At 47.9% G+C, this 26,988-nt stretch overlaps 1 protein-coding gene across 2 annotated transcripts in view; it reads left to right on the top strand.

The window, feature by feature from the left end:
* The window catches only part of EPN2 (epsin 2), a 358,100-nt gene that overhangs the window by 177,868 nt on the left and 153,244 nt on the right, over positions 1–26,988 (top strand). For both annotated transcript variants that reach the window (XM_078665171.1, XM_078665172.1), the window contains exon 3: positions 9,297–9,409. In XM_078665171.1, the coding sequence (XP_078521297.1) occupies positions 9,297–9,409 (113 nt within the window). The remainder of the gene's footprint in view (positions 1–9,296; positions 9,410–26,988) is intronic.

The following is a 26,988-nucleotide window of genomic DNA, read 5'->3' as shown; positions in this document are numbered from 1 at the left end:
CTCACACACGCAGCACCACTCACACACGCAGCACCACTCACACACGCAGCACCACTCACACACGCAGCACCACTCACACACGCAGCACCACTCACACACGCAGCACCACAAACACACGCAGCACCACTCACACACGCAGCACCACTCACACACGCAGCACCACTCACACACGCAGCACCACTCTGACACACAACGCCACTCACACCCACGCAAGCCCACACTCACCCACGCAACGCCACACTCACCCACGCAACGCCACACTCACGCAACGCCACTCACCCACGCAACGCCACTCACCCACGCAACGCCACTCACCCACGCAACGCCACTCACCCACGCAACGCCACTCACCCACGCAACGCCACTCACTCAAAGCCACTCACACCCACGCAGTGCCACTTTCACCCACACTGTGCAGTGCACAATAGGCCTCGCAGTAGGAAAGTTGGAGCTATTGGTTTTGTAAATGACAAAGCCCTTTATGTTTTTAAAATGAAAACAAAAATAAAAGGCATTGTTATTTGCAATTGTAATAGCTCCAACTTTACTACTGCGAGACCTATTGGCAACGCCAGTGCTTGTTGTTTCCTTGCAAAGACACTCTATGGTCTTTTTTATGGGAAAATGGCTCATCCACCTCTTTGTGGATTCCTTGTTACTTGAAACTGCTCCTAGAACATTATGGTTTTGTCCTGTTGGGCTTAGTTTCCTTGTTGTCTTGCTTGTCCCCTTCGGTAACTCTCTCCATGGACAACTCTCATTTTATTCTGTACGGTGTCCTAATATCCTGCCCTCAAGGTTTAGTAATTACACGTATGCGTTATCTTTATTGCCGGGGATTCTAAAGAATATCCCTCTCTATTGTGGATTTCACTTCTTTAGCCAAGGTCTGGGTTTTCTTCACCCATGTACCTTGGTATAATCAGGGCTTTAGGAGTGTTGCCCTTGTACCTCGGTAATTTGGATGGGGCTTCCGTTTAACCTACCCAGATGTACCCTTTATTCTTATCTTGCATTCTCTTCTTAACTTACTCGGTATGTATGCACTAGCTCTTTTTTCTGCCCCTATGGGTTCTTTGTGTTTAATGATTCCATTGGTGTCTTTCTGCCTCTGGTTCTTTTTTCAAAACACAAGTCTTGCACTTGAAAATACTTGCTGTTCTTCTCCCTGCAATTTTTTAAGTTTAACATTTCTTTATTATTATAACTTTAGCATGGTAATCAATCTTTAATAATACTGCACTGAGTGCGCTTAATTACGTCTGACTACCCCAACTATAGTTTGGCTTGTAAATACAAATTACAACAGACCCCCAACTACCCCTCTCAACAAATCAAGAAAAGGGAGATAATACAAAGGATTTCTTCTCCCCGCCTAGTCCTGATATGATACCCTTTACGTAGTTTTATGTGCCTGCTTCAGTTCTGCTACACTTCATGGTGCTAGCTGTGGGGGCTCCATTAATCGCAGTAGGCGCAGGTATTTGGGACATGCGAGTTCTTTGAATTCAGAAGTTGATAGTGATAGGAATGGTTTCAGAGGTACTGGAACGAGTCTCTTGGGTTGGTGAGGGAGAGAGAAACACTCTCCATCCCTAGTGTGTACCAAAATCGATGGAGCCATCCCAGATGCTTAGGAGTAGTGTCTGTCCCCCAGTGAGCTAAAATATTCTGGATGGCAGCCACAAGCACCAAGGCTATCTGTCGACCTCGCTGTGATTTAATTGGAAAGGTGAGGGCATTGGCCAGGACTAGTAGGGTGTATGCAGTGAAGTGAGGGAGTTGGGTGTTGAAATAGCTGTCTATGTTGTCCAGCACTTCTGACCAGTATCCAGAGAGTTGAGGGCAATCCCATAATAGATGAGTCTATGTGCTCAGCGAACCACATGCTCTCCTGCATAGAGGGTCTCTGGCTGGGTTGCCTCTGTGGACTCTGAGGTGTCAGGTACCAGTAGGTGACAACTTTTGTAGCAGTCTCAATGCTGGCGACGTTGCGCACCGTATGGCACGCTTTAAGATAGAGGTCTGTCCACTCCTTTCCTGAAAGCCTCCCCCCCCAGTTCCCTCTCCCGTCTCATTTGGCCCGGGGATTTGTCAGCCCTAGGGGTGCTCCTAAGTAGCAGTATACCGTTCGGGGCATGGATATATACTGCGTAGGTCACGAGAGGGGAGCCGCCCGATAGACATTGAAATCGGGCGTGAAGATTACCCCCGCCATGCACCCAGGAAGTGTTATTACAAAGCCTGAGAAATACAGGCGTACTAATAACAACTAAGGAAACTCATGGAAGAAGAACCGTGAGTGGGTGAACCACCCTTTTAGGACAGCAAGGAATGGACACACGTTAGTGTGTGTGCCTGCGCTTGTCTGTCTACACTTCTTTCTTAAATTCTCACTGGTCCTGACGAATGCTTGAGTGATTGATTCTCGATTTAAGCAGAAACATGTTGACCACACTTATATTTCTTTTGTAAAGGACATTTGGTTTTCATTGTTATTTCCTTTTATGTCCGAATTTTCACTTGTTTTAATAGAAGTAGGCTATCCCCTTATTAAAATGGATATTAGGAACTGCTATACTTCCTTTTAAATTCGCACTTTCTCTTGAGGGCCTAAAAGGTAGGCCCCTTTTCTCATTTTCATGCTTAAGAACCCAATGATGAGAATAAACACCTACTTGTTTGGTGTTTGAGGGTTCTTTTTCTCGCCTCAGATCTCTTTTCTCCCTACTGTGCTTTTTCTTTACCCTACTCCCCCTTTTCCTCCTGACAAGACTGTGTTTTTGATGGACCTTTTAGTGGAGTAGTGTTTTATATGAATTTCTGGACGCTCTTTTGTTGTTTTGGCATAATGGATAGTTGGGGGTATAAGAGCGTTACTGCTGTGGCCCTTTCTCTCTAATTGTTTTGCAGTAGTGCTCCTAAGTAGGCCATAAAAATCTATTATCAGGCGAGAGTCTGAGTGTTTTGCCACCAGCCATTTCTCAAACGGAGTATGGTGCATCTTTACCCTGTCGCGGACGCCTTCTTGCAGTAGCCGTTGTCTAATTTGGTGATAGCGGAAGCGCTTTCTCTCAGGGAGATTTTGTTGTGTACGGAAGGCGTTGAATGACAAGGGACCGTCTTCATCAAAGAAGTGGCCAGTAGACCTACGTCCTTCTATGGTCTATTGATTATAGGCCCCCGATTCCAGTCCTAGGGTGAATGCGGGGTTATTCACTATGGGGGTTAATGGTAAGGGAAAGGTTGTGCGTGCGCAGGACGTAGCTACCCTATCCCAAGCTCTCATGTGGGCTTTTGTGACCCTTGAGAGAAAGGTTGCGTGGACATGCCTTTCTGGTAAGGAAATGGATCCCCATAATGATTGATTCGCTATAGTCCAATCCATAAAGAGCCGGTGCATCTTGGATTCTGGTCGTGACCACTCCACAGGTGCTCTCAGCTGCACCACCCAATAGTACTCCTGCAGGTTTGGGATTGCCAGGCCGCCCTGTATTGGGGGTCTATAGCACAGTTCTCTGTGTAGTCTGGGTCTTTTGTCTTGCCATATAAAGTGTTCCTTGTTGCACTACATAGAGCGAATCACTCCTGGGGTGGGTCTAGTGGAAGGGTCTGAAAATGTCTTCGGTAAAATTGTCATTTTTATAACCGCTATGCAGCCTAGCCAGTACAGTGTGTGGCCTCCATCTGCGTAGGCAATCTTGTATGTGCTGGAGTAGAGCTGTGTAGTTCAGTGAAGTGGTGCGTTGTGTGCTTGCTTTGAGTTGGATGCCTAAGTAAGGTATTGCTTCTTGGGCCCATTGTATTTTGTAATCACGCTTCAGTTCCTCTACTGTAGTTTGAGTGAGGGACAGGTTGAGAGCTTGAGATTTGTGGACATTAACTCCGAACCCTGCCACCTGTGCAAAGTGGTCCAATTCCGCCATAAAGGTGGGTAAGGAGACCACAGGATTTTCCAGGGTAATGTAATGTAATGTAAATTGATACTTGTATAGCGCACTACTCACCCGAAATGGTCTCAAGGCGCTTGTACGAATACCGCTGTGGAACCCATCCTGGCTTTCCCTGTGAGGCGTCCACTCCTGGGCACCCCCAAGGTGGAGGCCAGGCATCCTTAGCGTTGTGGGGGCCGTTGTGGAGATTAAGCAAGCTATTGCCCAGAGTTGCAGAGTGGGACTCCATGACTGGAATAGGCACCGAGGTGAGAATTATCAGGTCTGTGGAATTTTGAACCCAAGACCCGCCGAGGCGGGGAATTGAACCCTGGTCCCGGACTAGACCTCTGCATCAGGGTCTGCCGCTCTAACCATTGAGCCACACTTCGCAGCTGCACCACCCAATAGTACTCCTGCAGGTTTGGGATTGCCAGGCCGCCCTGTATTGGGGGTCTATAGCACAGGGTAGCTCTCCCAAAACCACGCCGGATATCAGGGGATTGGTGCGTATTCTTTGGGCCACAGGCTCCATGTAGATGGCGAAGAGGAGCGGGGAGCGCGGGCATCCCTGTCTCGTGCTCTGCTGAATAGGAAAGGTGGTGGATGTGAAGCAATTCACTCGGACCGAGGCTGTTGGTTTGCTATAGCTGCTTAATACCTAGCCCAAGAATCTCTCCGGGATGCCAAAGTATTGCATGGTCGCTTCCAAATGTACCCAATCAAATGCTTTTTTTGCGTCGATAGAGCGAATCCTTCGCTCTGTATCAAAGCACTCCACTTTGTCGATGATATGCAAGAGGCACTTGGTATTATCAGTGCATTGGCGATTGGGCACAAAACCCAGTTTGTCTGGGTCGATCAAACCTGTTCTGTTGATTCCCATAACAAGAAACACACCTATTTTATGATTTGTTTTAATTAATGTTTTAAAGCAAATTGTAAAATGTGTTTACAGCTGCACAATTTCCGAAAATGTATTTTCTTTCAGTTTGCCACTTAATATTTTTCAAAGCTACTCCTTTGATAGTAGCTGAATGTCACATTTTGATCTCTGCTCGTTTCTCAGCTTGCCCATTTTAATTGCAAAATGTAAATGACATTAATGTCATTCCTCCTTAAACAGAGCTTCCCTTTCAATCCCTTTTTAGGACATCACTGGCATTTTAAGCCTTATCCTAAAACTTAAAGAAGGAACTGGGTGAAACCAAACTACACCTATGTGGTAATTGGTTTTTATTCTGTAAGAAAAACACATTTTTGGAGATTAGTAGCATAAAAAAAAACTTCGACATTAGTAACACTTCCTTTGCGCATGACTCAGTCTTTGTTTTTTACGTTTCGCCTGGGGCCGGAGGGGAAATCTTTTGTTTTGCAGTATGGGGGATTTGAATCCGCCCCTTCTTCCATTGGCTAGCTCCATAAATGGAGGCTAGCCATTGGAAGCCGGATCTGTCCGTCAAGGCCGGACCAGATTCGTGGGCGTTCCCGAGATTTTTTTCCCTCTCCACCCCTTTTTGCATCGTCATCGGGCGGTGGGCGGAGTTTCGTTTTTTTTTTTAGATGTTTGTTTTCATCATTATGCCGACCACGGCCGCCGGAAGAAGTCCAGGTGAGTGCCCGTTCCCGCCCCCCCTCCCGCTGCCCGTGTGCCCGTTCCCCCCCCTCCCGCTGTTCGTGTTCCCGCCCCCCCTCCCGTCCGTTCCGCCCCCCTCCCGCTGTCCGTGTGCCTACTGAATCCGCCCACATTAGGTCGTCAATACTGGAGACCCAGAGCTATTCCTGCTCCAACATGTTGACTAATACTCAACAAAACATTCTTTCTTCGTCTGGTTAACCTGGTCAGTCTACAATTCAATTCCTTTCTAGTTGGCGACTGAGTTCGCTCCCATTGGATGATGGCAGCACGTTAGCTCCACGGCGACGGATCCCCAGTCCTTCTTCTTTGTTCACGCACGCACGTTTCCTAACGTAGCGTCCGTCTCCTGTTTCTATGTGGGCGTTGGAGGGCTCAGCGCCCCCAGTTCCGGCCAGTCCCTCCCTTACCCGGAGGAGTCGCCGAGCCTAGGAAGAGTAGCCAGGCTGGGAACAGCCGCCGGGCGTGATGAGCGACCCGGCACGGGGCTGGATGGGGGCTTGAAGGGCAATTGCTGATATAGGGGAACGGGCACCTCGCGAGGCAGCATGGAGCAGGCGGTGATCCTACGGAGCTTTATCCAGCGGGTGAGAGCCATGGAGAGGAAGGAGCCCTGCGGTGACGACAGCTTCTGTAGCGACTTCATGGTGAGTCCTGGGCACTGGGATGTTTCAGTTGTACTGTGGGAGCTGGATGTATATGTAATTAAACTAATTCGGGACCGAAGGGTAAACGCACGAGCGCCGGTGGTCTGTGCGGGAGGGGCACTGATAAGCTGTGGAGGAGAGGCTGGTGGGCAGTGTATGTTATGGTCCTAGCTGGAGAGGGACCGATGAGCTGTGGAGGGTAAACGCAGGTAGGCTGCGGAGAAGCATTGGGGCGGTATAACGGATTATGACAGTTCCATACAGCGGTGGCTCTGCCGGTGGTGTGTTCAGGACAGACGCTGTTGGGTATGAGCTGTTTTGTTCTGTAGGAGAGATGCAATGTGTAAGAGGCAATGGAAGCTGCAGTAGATGCTATGAGTGCTGGTATTAACAGTGGTAGCTTAGAGCTCTGCAAAAGAGCCATTGGTTAGCTGTGCACGAGGGCCATTCGGAAGGCAGTAGGGCAGTGGCGCTACATGATGGGCCATGTGTGTCTGCAGAAAGGATAAGGGCGGTAAAGTTCTTCCAAACGAGCAAAAGCACACATGTCCCATCTGAGACTCTGAAGAATTGGTGAAGGATGAGTAGGGGCAAAAGGATGGGGCATCTGTTATTCCCAACATTGGATTTTCACATCTGACATATTGCCTACTCCTCAAATAATGAGCGGGCCATGTTTCTTACTAGTTTCTGCGAGTAATACTTGGCTGGGTGTATTAGCTGTCAAACCATTCATTAAGTTTGCCGTAGCATTTAAAGTAGTAGTGACTGCTAGGTCATGTTTACTGAGCCGCGAGTGTACGTTGACGGGTTCATCTTTGATTAATACTCCCAGAACACGAGTGAAGGGGCTGGCAAACTATGCCCACCTCTTGAAGATTTAGCCTGTGCTTTTCCATGATTGCACCTACTGTAAGGTGGGCCTGTGTTGCACAAACCAGGAGAATTGGTCTGTTGGCTTAATTGCGCCCCAATCCTTACCCAGTCTTTCACTGGACTCCCCTTGTTCTCTGTGGTGTTCATGATACACGGATGCCCTCGGACCCCAAGAGGCCGTTGCTGACCGTGTGTCATGCAGGGATGGTTAAGCCCTCGGATGTTGCGGAAGGCTGATGGGATGTTGGGAGGGTCTGGGAGTGAGAGGAAGTGCTTCCCTGCCCCCTCGCTGTGCTTGCTTCCCTGCCCCCTCGCTGTGCTTGCTTCCCTGCCCCCTCGCTGTGCTTGCTTCCCTGCCCCCTCGCTGTGCTTGCTTCCCTGCCCCCTCGCTGTGCTTGCTTCCCTGCCCCCTCGCTGTGCTTGCTTCCGTGCCCCCTCGCTGTGCTTGCTTCCCTGCCCCCTCGCTGTGCTTGCTTCCGTGCCCCCTCGCTGTGCTTGCTTCCCTGCCCCCTCGCTGTGCTTGCTTCCCTGCCCCCTCGCTGTGCTTGCTTCCCTGCCCCCTCGCTGTGCTTGCTTCCCTGCCCCCTCGCTGTACTTGCTCTCCTGAGTGTGTGTGTGGCATTGGGTGGGTGGGTGTGTGTGGCTCTGGGTGGGGGTGTGTGGCTCTGGGTGGGGGTGTGTGGCTCTGGGTGGGTGTGTGTGGCTGGGTGTGTGTGGCTCTGGGTGGGTGTGTGTGGCTCTGGGTGGGTGTGTGTGGCTCTGGGTGGGTGTGTGTGGCTCTGGGTGGGTGTGTGTGGCTCTGGGTGGGTGTGTGTGGCTCTGGGTGGGTGTGTGTGGCTCTGGGTGGGGGTTTGTGGCTCTGGGTGGGGGTGTGTGGCTCTGGGTGGGGGTGTGTGGCTCTGGGTGGGGGTGTGTGGCTCTGGGTGGGGGTGTGTGGCTCTGGGTGGGGGTGTGTGGCTCTGGGTGGGGGTGTGTGGCTCTGGGTGGGGGTGTGTGGCTCTCTGTGTGTGGCTCTCTGTGTGTGGCTCTCTGTGTGTGTGGCTCTCTGTGTGTGTGGCTCTCTGTGTGTGTGGCTCTCTGTGTGTGTGGCTCTCTGTGTGTGTGGCTCTCTGTGTGTGTGGCTCTCTGTGTGTGTGGCACTCTGTGTGTGTGTGGCACTCTGTGTGTGTGTGGCTCTCTGTGTGTGTGTGTGGCTCTGTGTGTGTGTGTGTGGCTCTCTGTGTGTGTGGCTCTCTGTGTGTGTGTGGCTCTCTGTGTGTGTGTGGCTCTGTGTGTGTGTGGCTCTGTGTGTGTGTGGCTCTGTGTGTGTGTGGCTCTGTGTGTGTGTGGCTCTGTGTGTGTGGCTCTGGCTCTCTGTGTGTGGCTCTCTGTGTGTGTGGCTCTGTGTGTGTGTGGCTCTGTGTGTGTGTGGCTCTGTGTGTGTGTGGCTCTCTGTGTGTGTGGCTCTCTGTGTGTGTGGCTCTGGGTGTGTGTGTGTGTGGCTCTGGGTGTGTGTGTGTGTGGCTCTGGGTGTGTGTGTGTGTGGCTCTGGGTGTGTGTGTGTGTGGCTCTGGGTGTGTGTGTGTGTGGCTCTGGGTGTGTGTGTGTGTGGCTCTGGGTGTGTGTGTGTGTGGCTCTGGGTGTGTGTGTGTGTGGCTCTGGGTGTGTGTGGCTCTGGGTGTGTGTGTGTGTGGCTCTGGGTGTGTGTGGCTGTGTGTGGCTCTGGGTGTGTGTGGCTGTGTGTGGCTCTGGGTGTGTGTGGCTGTGTGTGCGTGGCTCTGTGTGTGTGTGTGGGTCTGTGTGCGTGGCTCTGTGTGTGTGTGTGGGTCTGTGTGTGTGGCTCTGTGTGTTTTTGTGTGGCATTTGCCAGAGATTAAACTATTGGCATTGTAAATGACAATGCAATTTATTTATCTGTTTTCAAAACCAACACATAAATACTAATTTTGTAATTTACAATGCCAATAGCTCAAACTTTTCAAAAGGCGATACCATTGCATTGTAAATGCTTGTTCCACTTTCTTTTCTTTCATGATTGCAATTTCTGTTTAAACTGTATTCGTATTGAATATTACTGCTGGGTGATTGTATTATAAGCTCGGTAGTTTGAGTAACTTTGTATAGCACTCTCCTGATGTGGTTAACCTTCTCGAAGTGCACTATATTTTAAGACCAATAGCATTTATTTCAAATAACTGCATGACTTTGTTTTTTCCCCTTCAATAGCTACCTCCCCGGGAGTTAATTCAGAATTGGAGCAGGCGCGTCCTCAGACAAGTGGCGAGGAAGAACTCCAGCTACAGCTCGCATTAGCAATGAGTCGAGAAGCTGCTGAGCAGGTCAGTTTTCCACATAACTACTATTTATCTATTATCATTGTGTTATATTACTTGTTATATCACCTCCCGTACACATACAAGCTACAATTCGAGTGTTTAATGTATCCTTCACATACCTCTAGCTATATCTGCCCATCTTTGGGGGAAGGAGTGTTTTTGTGACCATATATATTGCTGCAAATTAAGTTATCGTCGAATGACATTCAGTGGTGGCATGTCATTTTTGAAAGTGGCGAAGCTTAAATACCCATCTGGAATTTCAGTGAACAAATCAATAAGGGGATGCAGTGATCCACCCCCGCCCCCTTCAACACATTGCGCTATTAAGGCCCAAGTTTTTCAACAATGTACAGCAGCGTCTGTTTTTCATTGTAAGCCACTGGAGATATTTCTTGTTGGCGAGTATGTATGTAGTTGCTCTCTGGAAAAGGACTGTATTTTTAGGTTTTGCCTGGCCGTAGCACTGCGTAGCAGTGCTCGCGCAAGTGAAATCTTATGATCCTACAGTGTGGGGCTTTGTCCCGCCTTCTTTTCCATTGGCTAAATGGAGGCTAGCCATTGGAAGAGATGGTTGTCAATTACTCTTTCCCCCGTCACGACGCGATTCGGGGGCGTTTCTGTCTCTATTTTTAAGTCCCGCCCCCCACACCCTCCCTCTCGCCGAGTTGTCCATGTTCTCTATCCTGTGCCTTGTTTACCCCCCGCCCTCCCTCCCGTTGTCCTTGCCTTCGCCCGCCCGCCCACTGTCCGTGCCACCCCCTCCCGCCCGCCCACTGTCCGTGGCCTTGTTTTTATTGAAAGTGCTGTTACTCTCCCATTAAAACCATTGGTTCTTTTCGGAGAAGTGCATGTACTCGCCCTTCAAAATTAAAGAAGTGCTGATACCGAGTGCCTGTCTATTTAAAGCGCTGATAAACGACTCGAAATATGGCAGTACTTCCTGCCGATTATGATAAATAGCAAAACCTCAACCACAAGTTTCAGTTTCAATTGAAAGCGCAGCGGTTTTACAAAAGTCTGCATTATATTATATACTATGAGCATTTAATGCCACAATATAAATATTCTTTACACCGCAGCGTCGTGACATAAGGTATTATCGTATGGAAGGTAAGAGCAGAGAGTGAAAGGGGCAGGGCAGTGGGTGTGGAATGGGAGTGGCTGTGGGAGGGAATCGCACAGCAAATGAAAGCATCACTTCCTCCCGGTACCTTAAATCCCTCCTCTCTGAGCTCCATGGCCGCCGCGTGACACGGGCTTGCAAGAGCTGCAGCAGCAGGAGAGAAAGAACCCAAAGGAAACGGAGGAGAAACCAAAAAGCAAAATAAAGTATAAAATTATAAGGGAAAAAAAAGATAAGTAACACCGCGCCCCTCCCTTGTTCGCCACTCTCCTTTGCCTCTCTCTGTCCTCCTGCTACCCGCGAGAAACAATGCCTAACATCGTGCTGTTCAGCGGAAGCTCCTACCAGGACCTCTCGCAGAAGGTGGCCAACCGGCTCGGCCTGGAACTGGGCAAGGTGGTGACCAAGAAGTTCAGCAACCAGGAGACCAGGTGAGCAGCGCGAGCGGGCTTGTTGACGTGAATGCCTCGCGCCCGGGGTGACTGCTCTTCGGAGGGCGGGGAATGGCTGGTGAGGGTGCTGCTTGCCATGCTGTTTCCACGTTCCTTGAAGTAAGCCGCCCGAGGGAGGCAGTGCGCACTTCATGGGTGAGAATTTGAAGAACACAAAATAACAGATGGTCAAGAAGAGCGTTTCGGGCTGGGCATGCGAGGGCGCAACATGCGCATGATGGGTGACTATTTTTCCATGTAGGGGTCTTTGGCACAGCTAACTTCAAATCTTTTGTTTTGATCTTGCTCGCGAAATGTTGGTGCTTATTGAAGTGCGAGGGTCACTGATCTATGCTGACTTGAACTTTTTTTTTGTGTGGGGCTCTGGGTGTGTGTGTGTGGGGCTCTGGGTGTGTGTGTGGGGGGCTCTGGGTGTGTGTGTGTGTGGGGCTCTGGGTGTGGGTGTGTGTGGGGGGCTCTGGGTGTGGGTGTGTGTGTGTGGGGCTCTGGGTGTGTGGGGCTCTGGGTGTGTGGGGCTCGGTGTGTGGGGCTCTGGGTGTGTGGGGCTCTGGGTGTGTGTGGCTCTGGGTGTGTGGGGCTCTGGGTGTGTGGGGCTGGCTCTGGGTGTGTGGGGCTGGCTCTGGGTGTGTGTGGCTGGCTCTGGGTGTGTGTGGCTGGCTCTGGGTGTGTGGGGCTGGCTCTGGGTGTGTGGGGCTGGCTCTGGGTGTGTGGGGCTGGGCATGCGAGGGCGCAACATGCGCATGATGGGTGACTATTTTTCCATGTAGGGGTCTTTGGCACAGCTAACTTCAAATCTTTTGTTTTGATCTTGCTCGCGAAATGTTGGTGCTTATTGAAGTGCGAGGGTCACTGATCTATGCTGACTTGAACTTTTTTTTTGTGTGGGGCTCTGGGTGTGTGTGTGTGGGGCTCTGGGTGTGTGTGTGGGGGGCTCTGGGTGTGTGTGTGTGTGGGGCTCTGGGTGTGGGTGTGTGTGGGGGGCTCTGGGTGTGGGTGTGTGTGTGTGGGGCTCTGGGTGTGTGGGGCTCTGGGTGTGTGGGGCTCTGGGTGTGTGTGGCTCTGGGTGTGTGGGGCTCTGGGTGTGTGGGGCTGGCTCTGGGTGTGTGGGGCTGGCTCTGGGTGTGTGGGGCTGGCTCTGGGTGTGTGTGGCTGGCTCTGGGTGTGTGTGGCTGGCTCTGGGTGTGTGTGGCTGGCTCTGGGTGTGTGTGGCTGGCTCTGGGTGTGTGTGGCTGGCTCTGGGTGTGTGTGGCTGGCTCTGGGTGTGTGTGGCTGGCTCTGGGTGGGTGTGGCTGGCTCTGGGTGGGTGTGGCTGGCTCTGGGTGGGTGTGGCTGGCTCTGGGTGGGTGTGGCTGGCTCTGGGTGGGTGTGGCTGGCTCTGGGTGGGTGTGGCTGGCTCTGGGTGGGTGTGTGTGGCTCTGTGTGTGTGTGTGTGTGGCTCTGTGTGTGTGTGTGTGTGGCTCTGGGTGTGTGTGGGGCTCGGGGTGTGTGTGTGTGGGGGGCTCTGGGTGTGTGTGTGGGGGGCTCTGGGTGTGTGTGTGGGGCTCTGGGTGTGTGTGTGGGGGGCTCTGGGTGTGTGTGTGTGGGGGGCTCTGGGTGTGTGTGTGTGGGGGGCTCTGGGTGTGTGTGTGGGGGGCTCTGGGTGTGTGTGTGGGGCTCTGGGTGTGTGTGTGGGGGGCTCTGGGTGTGTGTGTGTGTGTGGGGCTCTGGGTGTGTGTGTGTGGGGCTCTGGGTGTGTGTGTGTGGGGCTCTGGGTGTGTGTGTGTGGGGCTCTGGGTGGGGGTGTGTGTGTGTGTGGGGCTCTGGGTGTGTGTGTGGGGCTCTGGGTGTGGGTGTGTGTGTGTGGGGCTCTGGGTGTGTGGGGCTCTGGGTGTGTGGGGCTCTGGGTGTGTGGGGCTCTGGGTGTGTGGGGCTCTGGGTGTGTGGGGCTCTGGGTGTGGCTGGCTCTGGGTGTGTTTGTGTGGCTCTGGGTGTGTGTGTGTGGTAGTAATTGCTGTCTGCTGAGCTCGTCCGTAGGGTACAATAGGTCTCACATTTGCGAGATATTAAGCTATTGGCAATGTAAATGACAATGCCATTTATTTATCTGTTTTCAAAACCAACACATAAATACAAATGTTGTCATTTACAATGCCAATAGCTCTAACTTTTCCAAAGGCGAAACCGTTGCATTGTAAATGCTTGTTTCTGCATTTCAACCAGTTCTGGTTAACCTGTGTTTTCTTAGATACTCTGAAGGTATTAAAAGGTGCTGGCCCAGACTTCAATAATCTGTGTTTTGCGGTTCCCAAGTTTTTTTGTGATCATGAACAAGAACTTTGTAACGAAGAAGGTAATAATTTCTCGCCTCCCACAGGACGTGTCTTTGGGCCTGTTTGGCTGATCTTGGAGAAACGTGTACTCTCAGACAAGAGAAAATTATTTCTGCTACCCTCCTCAAACGTTAGTAATACTGTTCCTTTCTTTCTGAAGTAGAGTATGTAAGTGCTCACTATCTGTAGGTTAATGATTTTTGTTTTATATTTTCGCCTTGTAGGTTAAAGAATTAGGGCAGGGTACGTGAAAGCATTTATTAAAGATACGTGTGTTTTGAAGTTGTCATTTAGAATGAATGCATTTCTGGGTTGCAATAATATAATCCAAACGACTGGAGACAGCTAAAAGGAGTCCTGTCTAATATAGCAAACCACAATTTTCCTGTTACCACAGCGGAGACTTTTTGTAGGTGTTTTCCCTTAGCTTTCAACACCTTGAACATCTGATCGGCTTCTTTTGATGTGCCCCTTGGAGACATATTGCTGAGTTGTTTTATATTGTCGACCTCCTGCATATATGCAAAGGTTCCAAAGGTACAGTGCATCAGCCCGAGCGAGAACAGGGTCGGTGGAGGCTGCAAGATTTTTTTGAAGACCACAAGAAAATGGTTTATTTTTCCAAGATAGTAGGTGTTTCATTCTGCCCATTGGAGAAGGCGAGCTCTGCATTTCTGAGTAATGGTTGTCACTGTGTTACAAAGGTGTCAGGAAGTGTTTGAGGCTGTCGATTAGGAAGCATCCAGCAATTGCTGCTTCCATGACAGAGATATCCAAGACCACATGTGACGAACATTGTGAAGATTTTTACTTTTGCAAAGCTTTTCACTTTTGCAAAGCCTGCTCTAAGATTGTGGAACTAACACGGCAGCCAAAGACGCACAACATCAATGCTCCGTAGAAGTGGCCCTACTGGCCCGAATGCCAATCCCCTATGAAACAAAAATGTAAGAGCAATGGCCTGGTGAGCCGAATGCATAGCATCTGGAGACCAAGCACACTGTTCTACTGAATCCAATTCCGAGATGACAGTGGGGTGGTGGCCCTGTGTTGCTGAGAGAAAGGTCACCACAGCTAAATCGTTAGGAAATACCTTTGTCGAGGAGATGCCATAGAAATGTAAAGAATCTATTGATGGAAGCGTTTGAGAAAAATTAAATCATAAACATACCTCTTCAGGATTGTCCGTGCAAACTGGGTTGAGAGAAAACTTGTGTTTGAGCCTGCCAAGCTGTGCAGACACAAAGCAGTAGAGCTCTGCACAAACGTTCAGATTCTGCCATATTGTGCCGAAGCTTAGGGCGACTCCTTCCCAGATGGTGATTGAGAGAGGGCGGTGGGGCAACCTGAGTCAAGTGAGACCAGCATGTGGGCTTGCTTTTCATATGCATATGAAGTCCTGATCTAGTGAAGTGTAGTCCAAGAGTCTCCTATGCGCAAACCTTGCAAATGATTACCATAGCTCCATTGCCTAGTTGGGCCAATAGAATGTCACCCGTTCTCCTGCCTTGACAAGATTGCCTGCTCATTTGGGCTTAATGGACTAATCACAAGTATTGCAGAGTGATACTCTGGTGTGTAAAGGTTGTTACAGCAGACAGAAGTGCAGAACACAACGAGTGCCACCATCTTGTTCCAGTACTGCATAGCAAAGTGGAATGTGTTGTGATGGTAGGATCCTCAATCATCTCAAACTGCGAAAGAACTCTATGGCGAGGTACAGGAATCTAGAAAAGCAAATCACAGCTTCCCTTTTACTAGAGCATTTACTGGGTGGCGATAGTCAGTCTATTGTGTTAGTCTATCACTCACTGTTACATTGCTAGGTAACACATCACATATTGTCTACTGCTGTCCAGTTTCTGTTGTTCCAACAGTCACTACAGTAGCAGCTCGTCCACACCACTGTATAGGGAAAATGACAAGTTCGGCGCCAACTGCTCATGGTCTAGAACGTATGTCTAGCGTAGACACGAAAATGAGCTTCTGGTGTCGTGGCATGAGATTGCTGAGAACAGCAGAGTCACATTTGGATTCAAACATGGAGATGCACATTGTTTCTCACGAGTCCAGATTTTGCTCAGTGGACTGACACAAGAACATGAAGCTGAAAATACAGTCCTTTTCAAAGACAGGTGTGGTGCATTTTAAAGTAGATATGGTGTTACACCAAACTACAGTTTTTAATTAAAAAAAATAAGTGCTTGGGCCGATAGGTTTGCTCAGATGCCCCCTTCCAGTGCTCTCGAAGGTAGAGTTGCTGAATACCAAGGCTGCATAGTCTTGATTCCACCTCATTCCTCTTTAATCCACTACCAGACTCACCATACTTCTTTTTTTCACACATGCAGGTTCACTTTGATTCTTGCTTTCTACCTTTGTCAATGTTTTGTCTTTCACTTCCTCCCCCACATTTGTGGGTGGGGGTCTCTCTCTTGCTCTGGATCAATTTCTGCTGAAGAAAAATAGGTAGTAGTCCCCAAAAATGAATGCAGGTGGGCCCCATCTGCAACCACCAGCTCAAATTAAGTACTTCCTAACTTGGTTTCCAAAGAAATCATGGGCATTGTGGAAATTAATTGGCAAACCAGGCTATGTAAGTAGGTCAATAGAGATCCTTCCTTTCTAATCAATATCCAAACCTTGATTAGTTGACCTGTTCTTTTGGATGCATGAATAGTTATTATTGAGGATGGGGTGTATGCTTGTGTTTTGATGAAGCCACCAGACTTCATATAAACTGAAATCATCGTCATAACTGCTCATAGTGAGTGGGGACTGTGCCACTTGCTGCAATGGTACTTTTTCTTCCTCTAGTTTCTCTTTTGTCAGAACGGACTCTTTCAGTTCTCCCTCCCTGCTAACTGACTATGGTGTAGCTCAGGGCTCAGTCCTTTCTCTTTGGTCTTTTCAACCCTTTGTTTATGGAACCTCCGAAACCAATGATAAAATATAGGAATTTCTTTCTTCAGTACATAGGCACTCAACTGCACCTCGCAATTTCAAATCCCTCATAGTCTAAGCCTAAAATCTGATATCATGACACCTTGGATGTTCTCAATCGCCTTACACCAAACCTTTTCCAAAAACAGTTTTTTCTTCCACACGTCAGAAACGTTCTTCCTCTCCGAACCCATCACATCACCAACTCCCTGGTTCATTTTTTCAAATCTCTGTGCTACATTATTAACTAAAATCTAACCTTAAATCATCAGGTCTTCAAAGTGTACAAAACAGCCTGATTTGAAGTCCTTTCACTAGGAAAAATGAAGCCCTTACCTGTGTGCAAGCATTGGCGTTTGCCATGTTGACTGTGGAAATGCTCTTTTGGCCTTCCCAAAATGACTGTAGCTCCTTCCAGGGTTATCCTGCACACAACCGCTCACCTTATCAAAGTTACTAAGAGATCAGATCCATTACATCCTTTGTGAAAGACATACGCTGGCTACCACTATAAGCAAGTTCAGGATGGCATGCATCATTCATTGAGCCCTCCATCTTGGCACCCCATCTTTCTGTCGTGCAAACCATACCTCATAAAAAGATACAGGCTTACTTGATGGAACATTGCCTTCTTCTGGGTATTCTTGAAGCAAACAATCCTAAAGTAGCAAACCATTCCAATAAGACTCTGGGCACTCTTACTGGATGAACTAAAGACTCAGCCTAACTTACTGCCCTTCCAGGAAAGAAAATGATGAATTTGTTCAAAATTCACCTCAATAGCTAAATCTGTTTTCCTCTCCCTGCCAGTTCCAGTTCCCTACATGTTGATTTATTGTTATTTCACATAATGCTGCATTACTATTGTAGCTGGGTCTATGCTATACAAATCCCATAAAAGAAATGAAGTTGTGCTGTTGTACTTTCAAACCATTGGTTGCTAATTGATAGTTGCAAATAGGTAGTCATTTAGCCATTTCAGCTTTTTCAGGAAACATAAGACTGTTCTGGACATCTCTTTTACTAGCCTTCTTCTGTGGCTGCACCTCTAAATATCATTGAAACTGAGTTCTTATGGGGAACGTTCATACATTGATTATATTGGTGGGGGTGGTAAGTGGGGGCTAGACTTGCATATTTTAATTCAGGCAAGCTGGTCTAGAAGGAATAGTCCATCAATTTTTCCCGCAGTGGTTAGAGGCTCCTGGTGCCAGTTTTTATACTTTCTTACCGACAGTGGTCAATAATTTTCACCTCACATGCTACAACTATGCAGATGACATACAAACACTCCTTATAATGGAAAGCCCCAAAGACATTGAAAACTCACATATTTTCAGTTGCCTGAGAGCCGTGGATCTGCAGATGACATGGAGCCATCTCAAATTGAATGCTTCCAAAATGGAAATACTCACATCTGGCGATTTGAAGAATTATGACACACTCCCCGCCTGACCCTGACGATCTGGGAACACTGCCTAAAGTATCTAGGTAAGAAAGAAACCTTGGACTCCAAGCTAATAATGAATTCCCAAGTGGACGAATTAACAAGATCAAGCTTCATTAGTATGAAAACTCTGCAACACATCTTCCCCCACCTGGGACTTTCACACAAGGTCCAGGCTTCTCTCTCTTTTGTACTGTCCAAACATGATTTCACCAATGACTTCTACCACATATCATCTTTATCAACTATAAAAAGACTACAACCGATTCAGAACTCTGCTGCCAGGTTACTTTTACATGTAAAGCCACATGCCCACATCTTCCCTGCCTTGAGGGCCCTACATTGGTTACCTGTTGCCCGAAGATCCACATTCATGCAGCTTTGTATCACCCTCAAAGCAATACATGTAACAGGACTGCTCTTCATTAAGAAAAAAAAAAACAAATACATGAAACAAAGGAACCTCCGCTCCAGATTGGCACCTCACCATCCCACCATACAAGAAAAAAAAACATAAGTGGCACATCCTTCTCCTTTCAAGCAACCAAACTATGGCACTCATTACCCCCAAACCTAAGAGCCACTGATAACGATCTTATCTTCAGAAGACTACTCAAGAGTTGGATCTTCCCTACATAACCACCCATACTCAAACATAAAGGGGCAGCATAGCTCTGTGTAGATAAACATTTAATTTGATTATATGTATCTGAATGTGTTCCTTTGTATAAATGTGTATAGTAATTGTTTATAAATATATAAGATATTCTTTAGGTCTCCTTAACAAATGTGCATATTACTTATGGTTATGTTATTCTATGCTTAACATTTATATAGGTCAGTACATCGTTTTTCATATGAGTTATTTGGTTAGATGCTTGTGGTTCTCCATTTATCACAATATGTACATGGTTTTTTGGGGGGATTTTTTTGGGGGAGTTTTATATAGCGCGAACTCGACCCAAAGGTATCTGGTATCAGAGAGCTTTACATGAGCACCAGTTGCGTTACACAAGGACAAATTCATTTTTTTAGGCACAGGAAGATTAAGTGATTTGCCCAGAATCGCAGGATGTTGAGAGTCCTTGCCGAGACTCGAACTCAGATCCCCAGATTTTTTTCTTTTTTTTGGTCAACCGCTCTAGCTGTTAGGCTACATCTTCTACCATGTATATCAACTATTTATCTTTAAAAAAAGATTTGGAGTGAGCACACCAATTATCGGTCTCATTTTTGTTCATTATGTCATGAAATGTCCATAATAGTCAATAGAGGTAGCAGGTCCAAAGTTTTCTTTGTAGTTTAAAAACTTGTTCTTTATTGATAGATATGTTCAGTTGTTAAAATCCAATGATCATACAATTCATTTAGCCAACGCGTTTCGTCTCGTGCGAGACTTCTTCAGGGTTAAAAGAGAGACATATACACTACATAAAATCTGTACATATATACAAACAAATATGACATAATGTATTGTTTTAAACAGAGGTAAAATACTCCCAAGTTAGTTAAGTAAAGTCTTGTAAATTTGTTTGAATAACCCAATTATGACAAGTTGTTCAAGGGACAGAAAAAGTATGCGCAACATTCAAGCCATATGTGACTATATAGTTCTTTTAAGAGGAAGATGAAGAAAGTTCAATAATTCGCCATGATTCAGTTTCTGTAATAAAAATACACTTTACTATCCAATACTCTTCTCAAAAGCATTCTCATTATGCCTCTAAGATGAGATATAATTCCAAGATCTCATATAAATGACATACCTTGAGCTTATGTAGGAGTTGTTTATAAGTTTCGCTTTAGTAAAGAAAGAACTGTGTCACAAGTGAATGTAGTGTCAAGGTAATCATCTGTTAAAAAAAACACATAATGTGCATCAATACTCAAGTTTTTTCCAAAACAGTCTAGAAAATTCGTTATCGGAGAGGATATTGAAAGGCTTTATATGGACAAGTTGTATCGTTTTCACTAAATACATTTGACAAATATTGTAAAGAATAGACGGTGACGATTCCAAATGCCTAGTGCGGACTCATTGTATTATTTACTATAATCTCTATCGATTGTGCACACACCTTCAGGAATGAATAAGCTCTCATATTGAAATATGTATTCTGGGCAGAATCCCCAAGAAAACATAAGTGATGTTGCATAAACCACACAATATGTTATTATAGACTTCTCCATATTGTTGTAATATTAGACAATTCCAAATGTCATGTTTAGTAATAGCCAGTTCAAGATTTGTTTATTATATAATTCGAACTGTTTTTAGTACACTTCGTTGCCTGCAATTCTTTCCGATACGATCATAAAGGTAACAACCCTTAATGGGCTAGATCCTGCCAAAGGGGCATTCGTAAATGAGTTTAAGCAGCAAAATAGCTATTGACATGTACTCTGGTCAAGCAATTTATTTGCCGTCAGTTCGTGTAGTCTATGAAACATTAAAAGAAGGAAATAAACACGTGTAAAAACTTGATGAGTAATAATACTCGCTTGTTTGAGGTGGGATCTATATTGTAACTAAATGTATCTTCGTTTAACGTCGCATAGAGATGACACTAATACATTCTTTACCAAATCATTTGTGTAGTCTACACTACTTATGAAACATCCCTTATAGGCTCAAAGAAAATTGTTAACGGAGTGTGAGCTCTTTTTTATATAAGCTTGCATATTTATGTTGAAAACATACTGACTCATTTTAGGTAGCCTAGATGGCGCAGAGGTAAACCTATAATTAGTCTGCACACCAAATAATAGCTGTGAAGCCAAGAACAGAATCAGACCTGTTCGTTAATAATATGCATTAATGAAAACATCAAATACCTTCATATGATGAAAACGATGGAGATGATAGCTGCAATATAGAAAGAAAAAAAGGATTTAATAAATAAATAGCAATTTAAAAAGACGCGTGAGACAGACCCAGAACGGGCAATTTACGAGGTCAAACATACCGTTGAGCAGCAACATAACCACTAAAGTGCAGTCAGCGTCCATGCTCGAAGCTTGTAAACCGAGCACTGAATTGCCGCACATTTTTATGTCGTGACTGTGTAAGTTGTTACACCTGTGCTTGCTGAAGCTGAAAACGGATCCCCTCACAAGTTTTACGTTGTATCGTAAGTGAAGTAAAGATGATGAACGAAGGTGTAGGCGGCCATATTGGTAAAGAGCCACTGTGCGAACTAGCTAAAACCGGACATTTATCATGATTTTAGTATTGAATTAGAAAAACGAATGAGGATAAACGCCCATGGCGGTAAAGTCGCAATAAAATCATAAAAAATATGTTTCAATTATGGCCACAAGTCAGCTGTCCAGTACCAAAATGTGCGCCTCAACGATTCCACGAGATTTATTCACAACACGTATAATATATTTTTTATGTGATGGAAAATCTTTAAAATAAATAAACCATGCATTTGAACATAGTTGTTGTATATCATTAAAGGGTCACGTTTGTTTTCAGCCCGCGTACTTAGTTTCAGCATTCTGCCGATATGGGACATATGTATGTCCTTCCAAAATATCATAAGTTACCATAGGGACAGCAAATATCTTCAAAGCTACTGCATTCAATCAATCAATCAATCAATGACACTTATAAAGCGCGCTACATACCCGTAGGGTCTCAAGGCGCTGGGGGGGGGGGGGAGTGCCGCTACTGCTCGAACAGCCAGGTCTTCAGCTTCTTCCTGAAGGAGAGGTGGTCTTGGGTCAGGCGCAGGTCGGTCGGGAGGGAGTTCCAGGTCTTGGCGGCCAGGTAGGAGAAGGACCTTCCTCCTGTAGTTTCTCTTCGGATGCGGGGGACGGCGGCGAGGGCGTGGTTGGCTGATCGGAGGTGGCGTTTGGGAGCGTAGAAGTTGACTCGGCTGTTGAGGTAGCTCGGGCCTTGGTCGTGTAGGGCTTTGTGTGCGTGGGTGAGGAGGCGGAAGGTGATTCTTTTGTTGACGGGGAGCCAGTGAAGGTCTTTCAGATGTCCGGAGATGTGACTGGTTCGTGGGATGTCGAGGATGAGTCTGGCTGAGGCGTTCTGGATCCGCTGGAGTCTCTTCTGGAGCTTGGCGGTGGTACCGGCGTAGAGGGCGTTGCCGTAGTCCAGTCGGCTGGTGACGAGGGCCTGGGTGACGGTCTTCCTGGTCTCGGTGGGGATCCACCAGAAGATCTTCCGTAGCATGCGTAGGATGTTGAAGCACGCCGAGGAGACGTTGTTGACTTGCCTGGTCATGGAGAGGGAGGAGTCCAGGATGACGCCCAGGTTTCGTGCATGGTCAGTCGGTTTGGGTGCGGTGCCCAGGGCGGGGGGCCACCAGGAGTCGTCCCAGGCGGAGGGTGAGGAGCCCAGGATGAGGACCTCTGTCTTGTCCGAGTTCAGTTTCAGGCGGCTGGTCGTCATCCACTCGGCTACCTCTTTCATCCCTTCGTGCAGGTTGGCTCTGGCGGCGGCGGGGTCGTTGGTCAGGGAGAGGATCAGCTGGGTGTCGTCGGCGTAGGAGATTATGCTGAGGTTGTGTTTGCGTACGATGGCCGCAAGGGGGCTCATGTAGACGTTGAAGAGGGTGGGGCTCAGAGATGATCCTTGGGGGACGCCGCAGATGACTTCGGAGGCCTCTGACTTGTACGGTGGTAGGCGGACTCTCTGTGTTCTTCCGTCGAGGAAGGAGATGATCCATTCCAGCGCCTTGTCCTGGATGCCGATGTTGCTGAGGCGCCGTACTAGGGTGCGGTGGCAGACCGTGTCGAATGCCGCGGAGAGGTCTAGGAGGATGAGGGCCGCTGTTTCTCCATTGTCCATCAGGGCTCGGATGTCATCGGTGGCGGCGATGAGGGCGGTCTCGGTGCTGTGGTTGGCTCTGAAGCCGGACTGTGAGGGGTCGAGGGATCCGTTCGTCTCGAGGAAGGCGGCCATCTGCTTGTTGACGGTCTTCTCGATGACTTTGGCTGGAAACGGGAGGAGCGAGATGGGGCGGTAATTCTTGAGTTCGGTGGGGTCCGCTGTGGGTTTCTTGAGAAGAGCGCTGAGTTCGGCGTGCTTCCAGCTCTCGGGGAAGGTGGCGGTGTCGAAGGATGTGTTGATGATGTCTCGCAGGTGGGGTGCGATGACAGCGTCGGCCTTGTTGAAGACGTGGTGAGGGCAGGGGTCGGTCGGTGATCCGGAGTGGATGGAGTTCATCGTGCGGATGGTGTCTTCGGTGCTGATCGGGGTCCAGGCGTGGAGGGTGGTGGTGGGGGGTGGTTGTTCGGTCATGGTGTGCGTTGGTTGGTTGTTGAAGCTGTTGTGTATGTCGGCGATCTTGTTGTGGAAGTATGAAGCGAGGGAGTTGCAGAGGTCTTGCGATGGGGTGATGTCGTTGTTTCCTGCGCTGGGGTTGGAAAGCTCTTTCACGATGTTGAAGAGTTCCTTGCAGTTGTGTGCGTTGTTGTCCAACCGGTCCTTGAAAGCTGTTTTCTTGGCGGCGCGGATCAGCTGGTGGTGTTTCCGGGTGGCAAGTTTGAAGGAGGTCCTGTTATCCGGTGTCGGTTCCCTTCTCCAGACTTTCTCGAGGGCTCGGCAGTTCTTCTTGGAGCTCTTGAGTTCGTCGGTGAACCATGGGGCCTTCTTGCTGCCGGGTCTGCTGGGCGGGGTCCTCAGTGGGGCGAGTTCATCCGCGCAGTTGTTGATCCATTTCGTGAGGTTGTCTGCGGCCTGGCTGGGGTTCGCTGAGCTGGCAGGTGGGTGCTGGCTCAGGGAGGTGGTGAGCTGGTCTGCTGTGATCTTGTTCCAGCATCTGCGGGCGGCCTGTTTCTGGTGGTGGTGGGACGTCGTTCTCTTGAAGGTGAAGTGGACGCAGCTGTGGTCCGTCCATTGAAGCTCTGTGGCGTGGCTGAAGTTGATGTCTGTGCTGGAGGAGAAGACGGCGTCGAGTGTGTGTCCGGCGAGGTGGGTGGGGGTGGACACCAGTTGCTTGAGTCCCAGGTTGGCGAGGTTGTCGAGCAGGGTGATGGTGTTGCGGTCGTTGTTGTTCTCCAGATGGAAGTTGAGGTCTCCCAGGAGGATGTAGTCGGCGGAGGGGAGGGCATGCGGGCTGACGAAGTCGGCGATGTCCTCGCTGAATTGCGTGCGTGGTCCAGGGGGTCGGTAGATCAGGGTGCCTCTGAGGGTGGTGTTCGGGTTGGTGTGGATCTGGAAGTGCAGGTGTTCGGCGCTGGTCAGGGTGTTGTCGGTGCTGGTCGTGAGACGGATGGTGCTCCTGTGGATGATGGCGATGCCTCCTCCCATCTGGTTGGCGTTTCGGTCCCTCCGGACGATCTTGTAGCCCTCTGGGATGGCGATGGCGATGTCGGGAGCTGAAGAGGCGTTCATCCAGGTCTCCGTGAGGAAGGCGACGTCAGGGGCTGTGGCGTCTAGGAGGTTCCAGAGTTCGATGGCGTGTCTGTGGACGGAGCGGGTGTTGAGCAGGATGCACTTGAGGTGGGTGCTGCTGGTGTTCGTCTTGGCGGGTGCTGGTGCGAGGCTGGTCCGGATGCAGGAGAACTTGCAGGCGTGGCAGCTGAAAGGTCCGTGGGTACCTCGTGGAGCGGCAAGGTGGCAGTCTGGGAGTCGGCCGGTGTTGAGTGCGGTGAGGGTGGCGGCGGAGTACGTCAGGCGGGTCGGTCGGGCTCCTCGGGGTCCAGGGGTCCTGGCCCTGGGCGCGGTCCAGGCGCGGACGGGCGCAGACGGGCTTACCTTTGGCGCGCCTTCGGCGCACAATCGGCACGCCCGCTGCGCGTGACCGCTGCGCGTTCGCACGGTCGCCATTTAAGGCGAAGTGCGCGGGTGGGCGGAGCAGCTGGGAGGCGGGAGCGGGGAGGGTACAGAAGAAAAAGGGGCGGGGCTAATGGCGGTGGCGGGGAGCGGGGAGGGAGAGCGGAGGGCGGCGAGGTAGGCGGGCAAGCAGGAAGGAGGCAGGCACAATGGGGGTCAAAAACACGAAGAGTAATAGGAACAGAAACAGGCTGAATACAGGTCAAAACACGGAGAGAAAACGGCACAGAGAAAACAAGCAACAGTTCAGGTCAAAACGGGGGAAAAAACAGTAGGAAAACGATGTTGGCCACAGAAAGAAAACAAGCACAAATTTTAGACAAAAACGGGCTGAAACCAAAGGGCAGCGCTCAAGGCGGCAGCGAGGTCGGTGCTGAGGCAGAGGCAGGCACTGGGAGCACACGCAGCAGCTGGTGGCCGTGCGGCGCGGGGGTGTCCCACAAGTGGGATTATGTATTTATTGCTAATCCCACATCTATGCGATGTGTTTGTATGTAACAAAGATTTTTTTTAAAGAAAGCAGAGCAAGCTCGTAAAGAAATATTCATTGTTCTCGTATTAGGGTCAGATTTAATGATTTTACATCCAGTATAAAGTGCCCATATAGCCAAGTTATTACAACATAGTTTTATTCAACAATTGCTGATCACATATTAAACTGTAGTGAAACAGGCGAAAATGATATTAGCCATTTCTATGGCCACAAAATTGTCCACGAAATTTGTAATAGACACATATTGGTGCAGATTCATCATATACCATGAGTCATATCAATGTTGATGCCCAAAAACAGTAGGCCAGTGAAACCATAATTTAGGTGTCATTAATTATAGCAAATACTGAATTTCATTGTTCTAGTTATGCCCAGATTTTTCACTTCGACAATAGCTAATCACATGATAAGCTGTACATGCAATAGACATGAGAGAATAACAAATATCATTTCTCAAGTCCGAGTTGTCCATGTAATTTGTACAAGACTCACATTGGTGCAGATCCATCATATATCATAAGCCAGATCAATTTTGAAGCCCAAAAACATTAAAACCGTAGAGCCATGACCTAAGTTCCTCTACCTATAAAAATAAATAATGAAATTCATTGTTCTGATTAAGCCCAAATTTAACACTGCGAAGACGGCACTAATATGTGTGTTTTACAAATTTCGTGGATAATTTTGTGGCCTTAGAAATGGCTAATATCATTTTCCCCTGTTTCATTACAGTTTATTATGTGATCAGCAATTGTCGAACAAAACTGTGTTGTAATAACTTGGCTATATGGGCACTTTATCCTGGATGTAAAATCATTACATCTGACCCTAATACGATAAGATTGACTGTTCCTTTATGAGCTTGCTCTGCTTTCTTAAAAAAAACCTTTGTCACATACGAACACATCGCATAGATGTGGGATTAGCAATAAATACATAATGCAGTAGCTTTGAAGATATTTGCTGTCCCTATGGTAATTTATGATATTTTGGAAGGACATGCATATGTCCCATTCCGGCAGAATGCTGAAACTAAGTATGCAGGCTGAAAACAAACGTGACCTCTAATGATATACAACAACTGTGTTCATATGCATGGTTTATTTATTTTAAAGATTTTCCATCACATAAAAAATGTATTATACGTGTTGTGAATAAATCTCGTGGAATCAGTGAGGCGCACATTTTGGTACTAGACAGCTGACTTGTGGCCATAATTGAAACATATTTTTTATGATTTGATTGCGACTTTACTGCCATGGGCGTTTTTATCTCCATTCGTTTTTCTAATTTGATACTAAAATCATGATAGATATCCGGTTTTAGCCAGTTGGCACATAAAGAGTGGCTCTTAACCAATATGGCCGCTGCCACCTTCGTTCATCATTTTTACTTCACTCTAACCATACGACGTAAAACTTGGGAGGGGATCCGTTTTCAGTTTTTGCAAGCACAGGCGTAACAACTTACACAGTCACAATATAAAAATGTGCTGCATTTCAGTGCTCTGTTTACAAGCTTCGAGCACAGACGTTGACTGCACTTTAGCGGTTATATTGCCGCTCAACGGTATGTTTGACCTCGTAAATGGCCCGTTCTGGGTCTGTCTCACGCATCTTTTTAGATTGCTATTTATTTATTAAATCCTTTTTTCCTTTCTATATTGCAGCTATCGTCTGCAGCGTTTTCATAATCTTAAGGTATTTGATGTTTACATTAATGCATATTACTGACAAGCAGGTCTGATTCTGTTCTTGGTTTCACAGCTATTATTTGGTGTGCGGACTACGTTTACCTCTGCACCATCTAGGCTACCTAAAATGAGTCGGTATGTTTTTAACATAAATATGCAAGCTTATAAAAAAAGAGCTCACACTGAGTTACCAATTTTCTTTGCACCTATAAGGGATGTTTCATAAGTAGTGTAGACTACACAAATTATTTGGTAAAGAATGTATTAGTGTCATCTCTATGCGACGTTAAATGACTATACGTTTAGTTACAATATAGATCCCA

This window comes from Lissotriton helveticus, chromosome 10 (genome assembly GCF_964261635.1).
Source record: "Lissotriton helveticus chromosome 10, aLisHel1.1, whole genome shotgun sequence".
NCBI lineage: Eukaryota > Metazoa > Chordata > Amphibia > Caudata > Salamandridae > Lissotriton > Lissotriton helveticus.
Note: the sequence above shows the minus strand (reverse complement) of the source record. Positions and strands in the feature narration are given on the sequence as shown.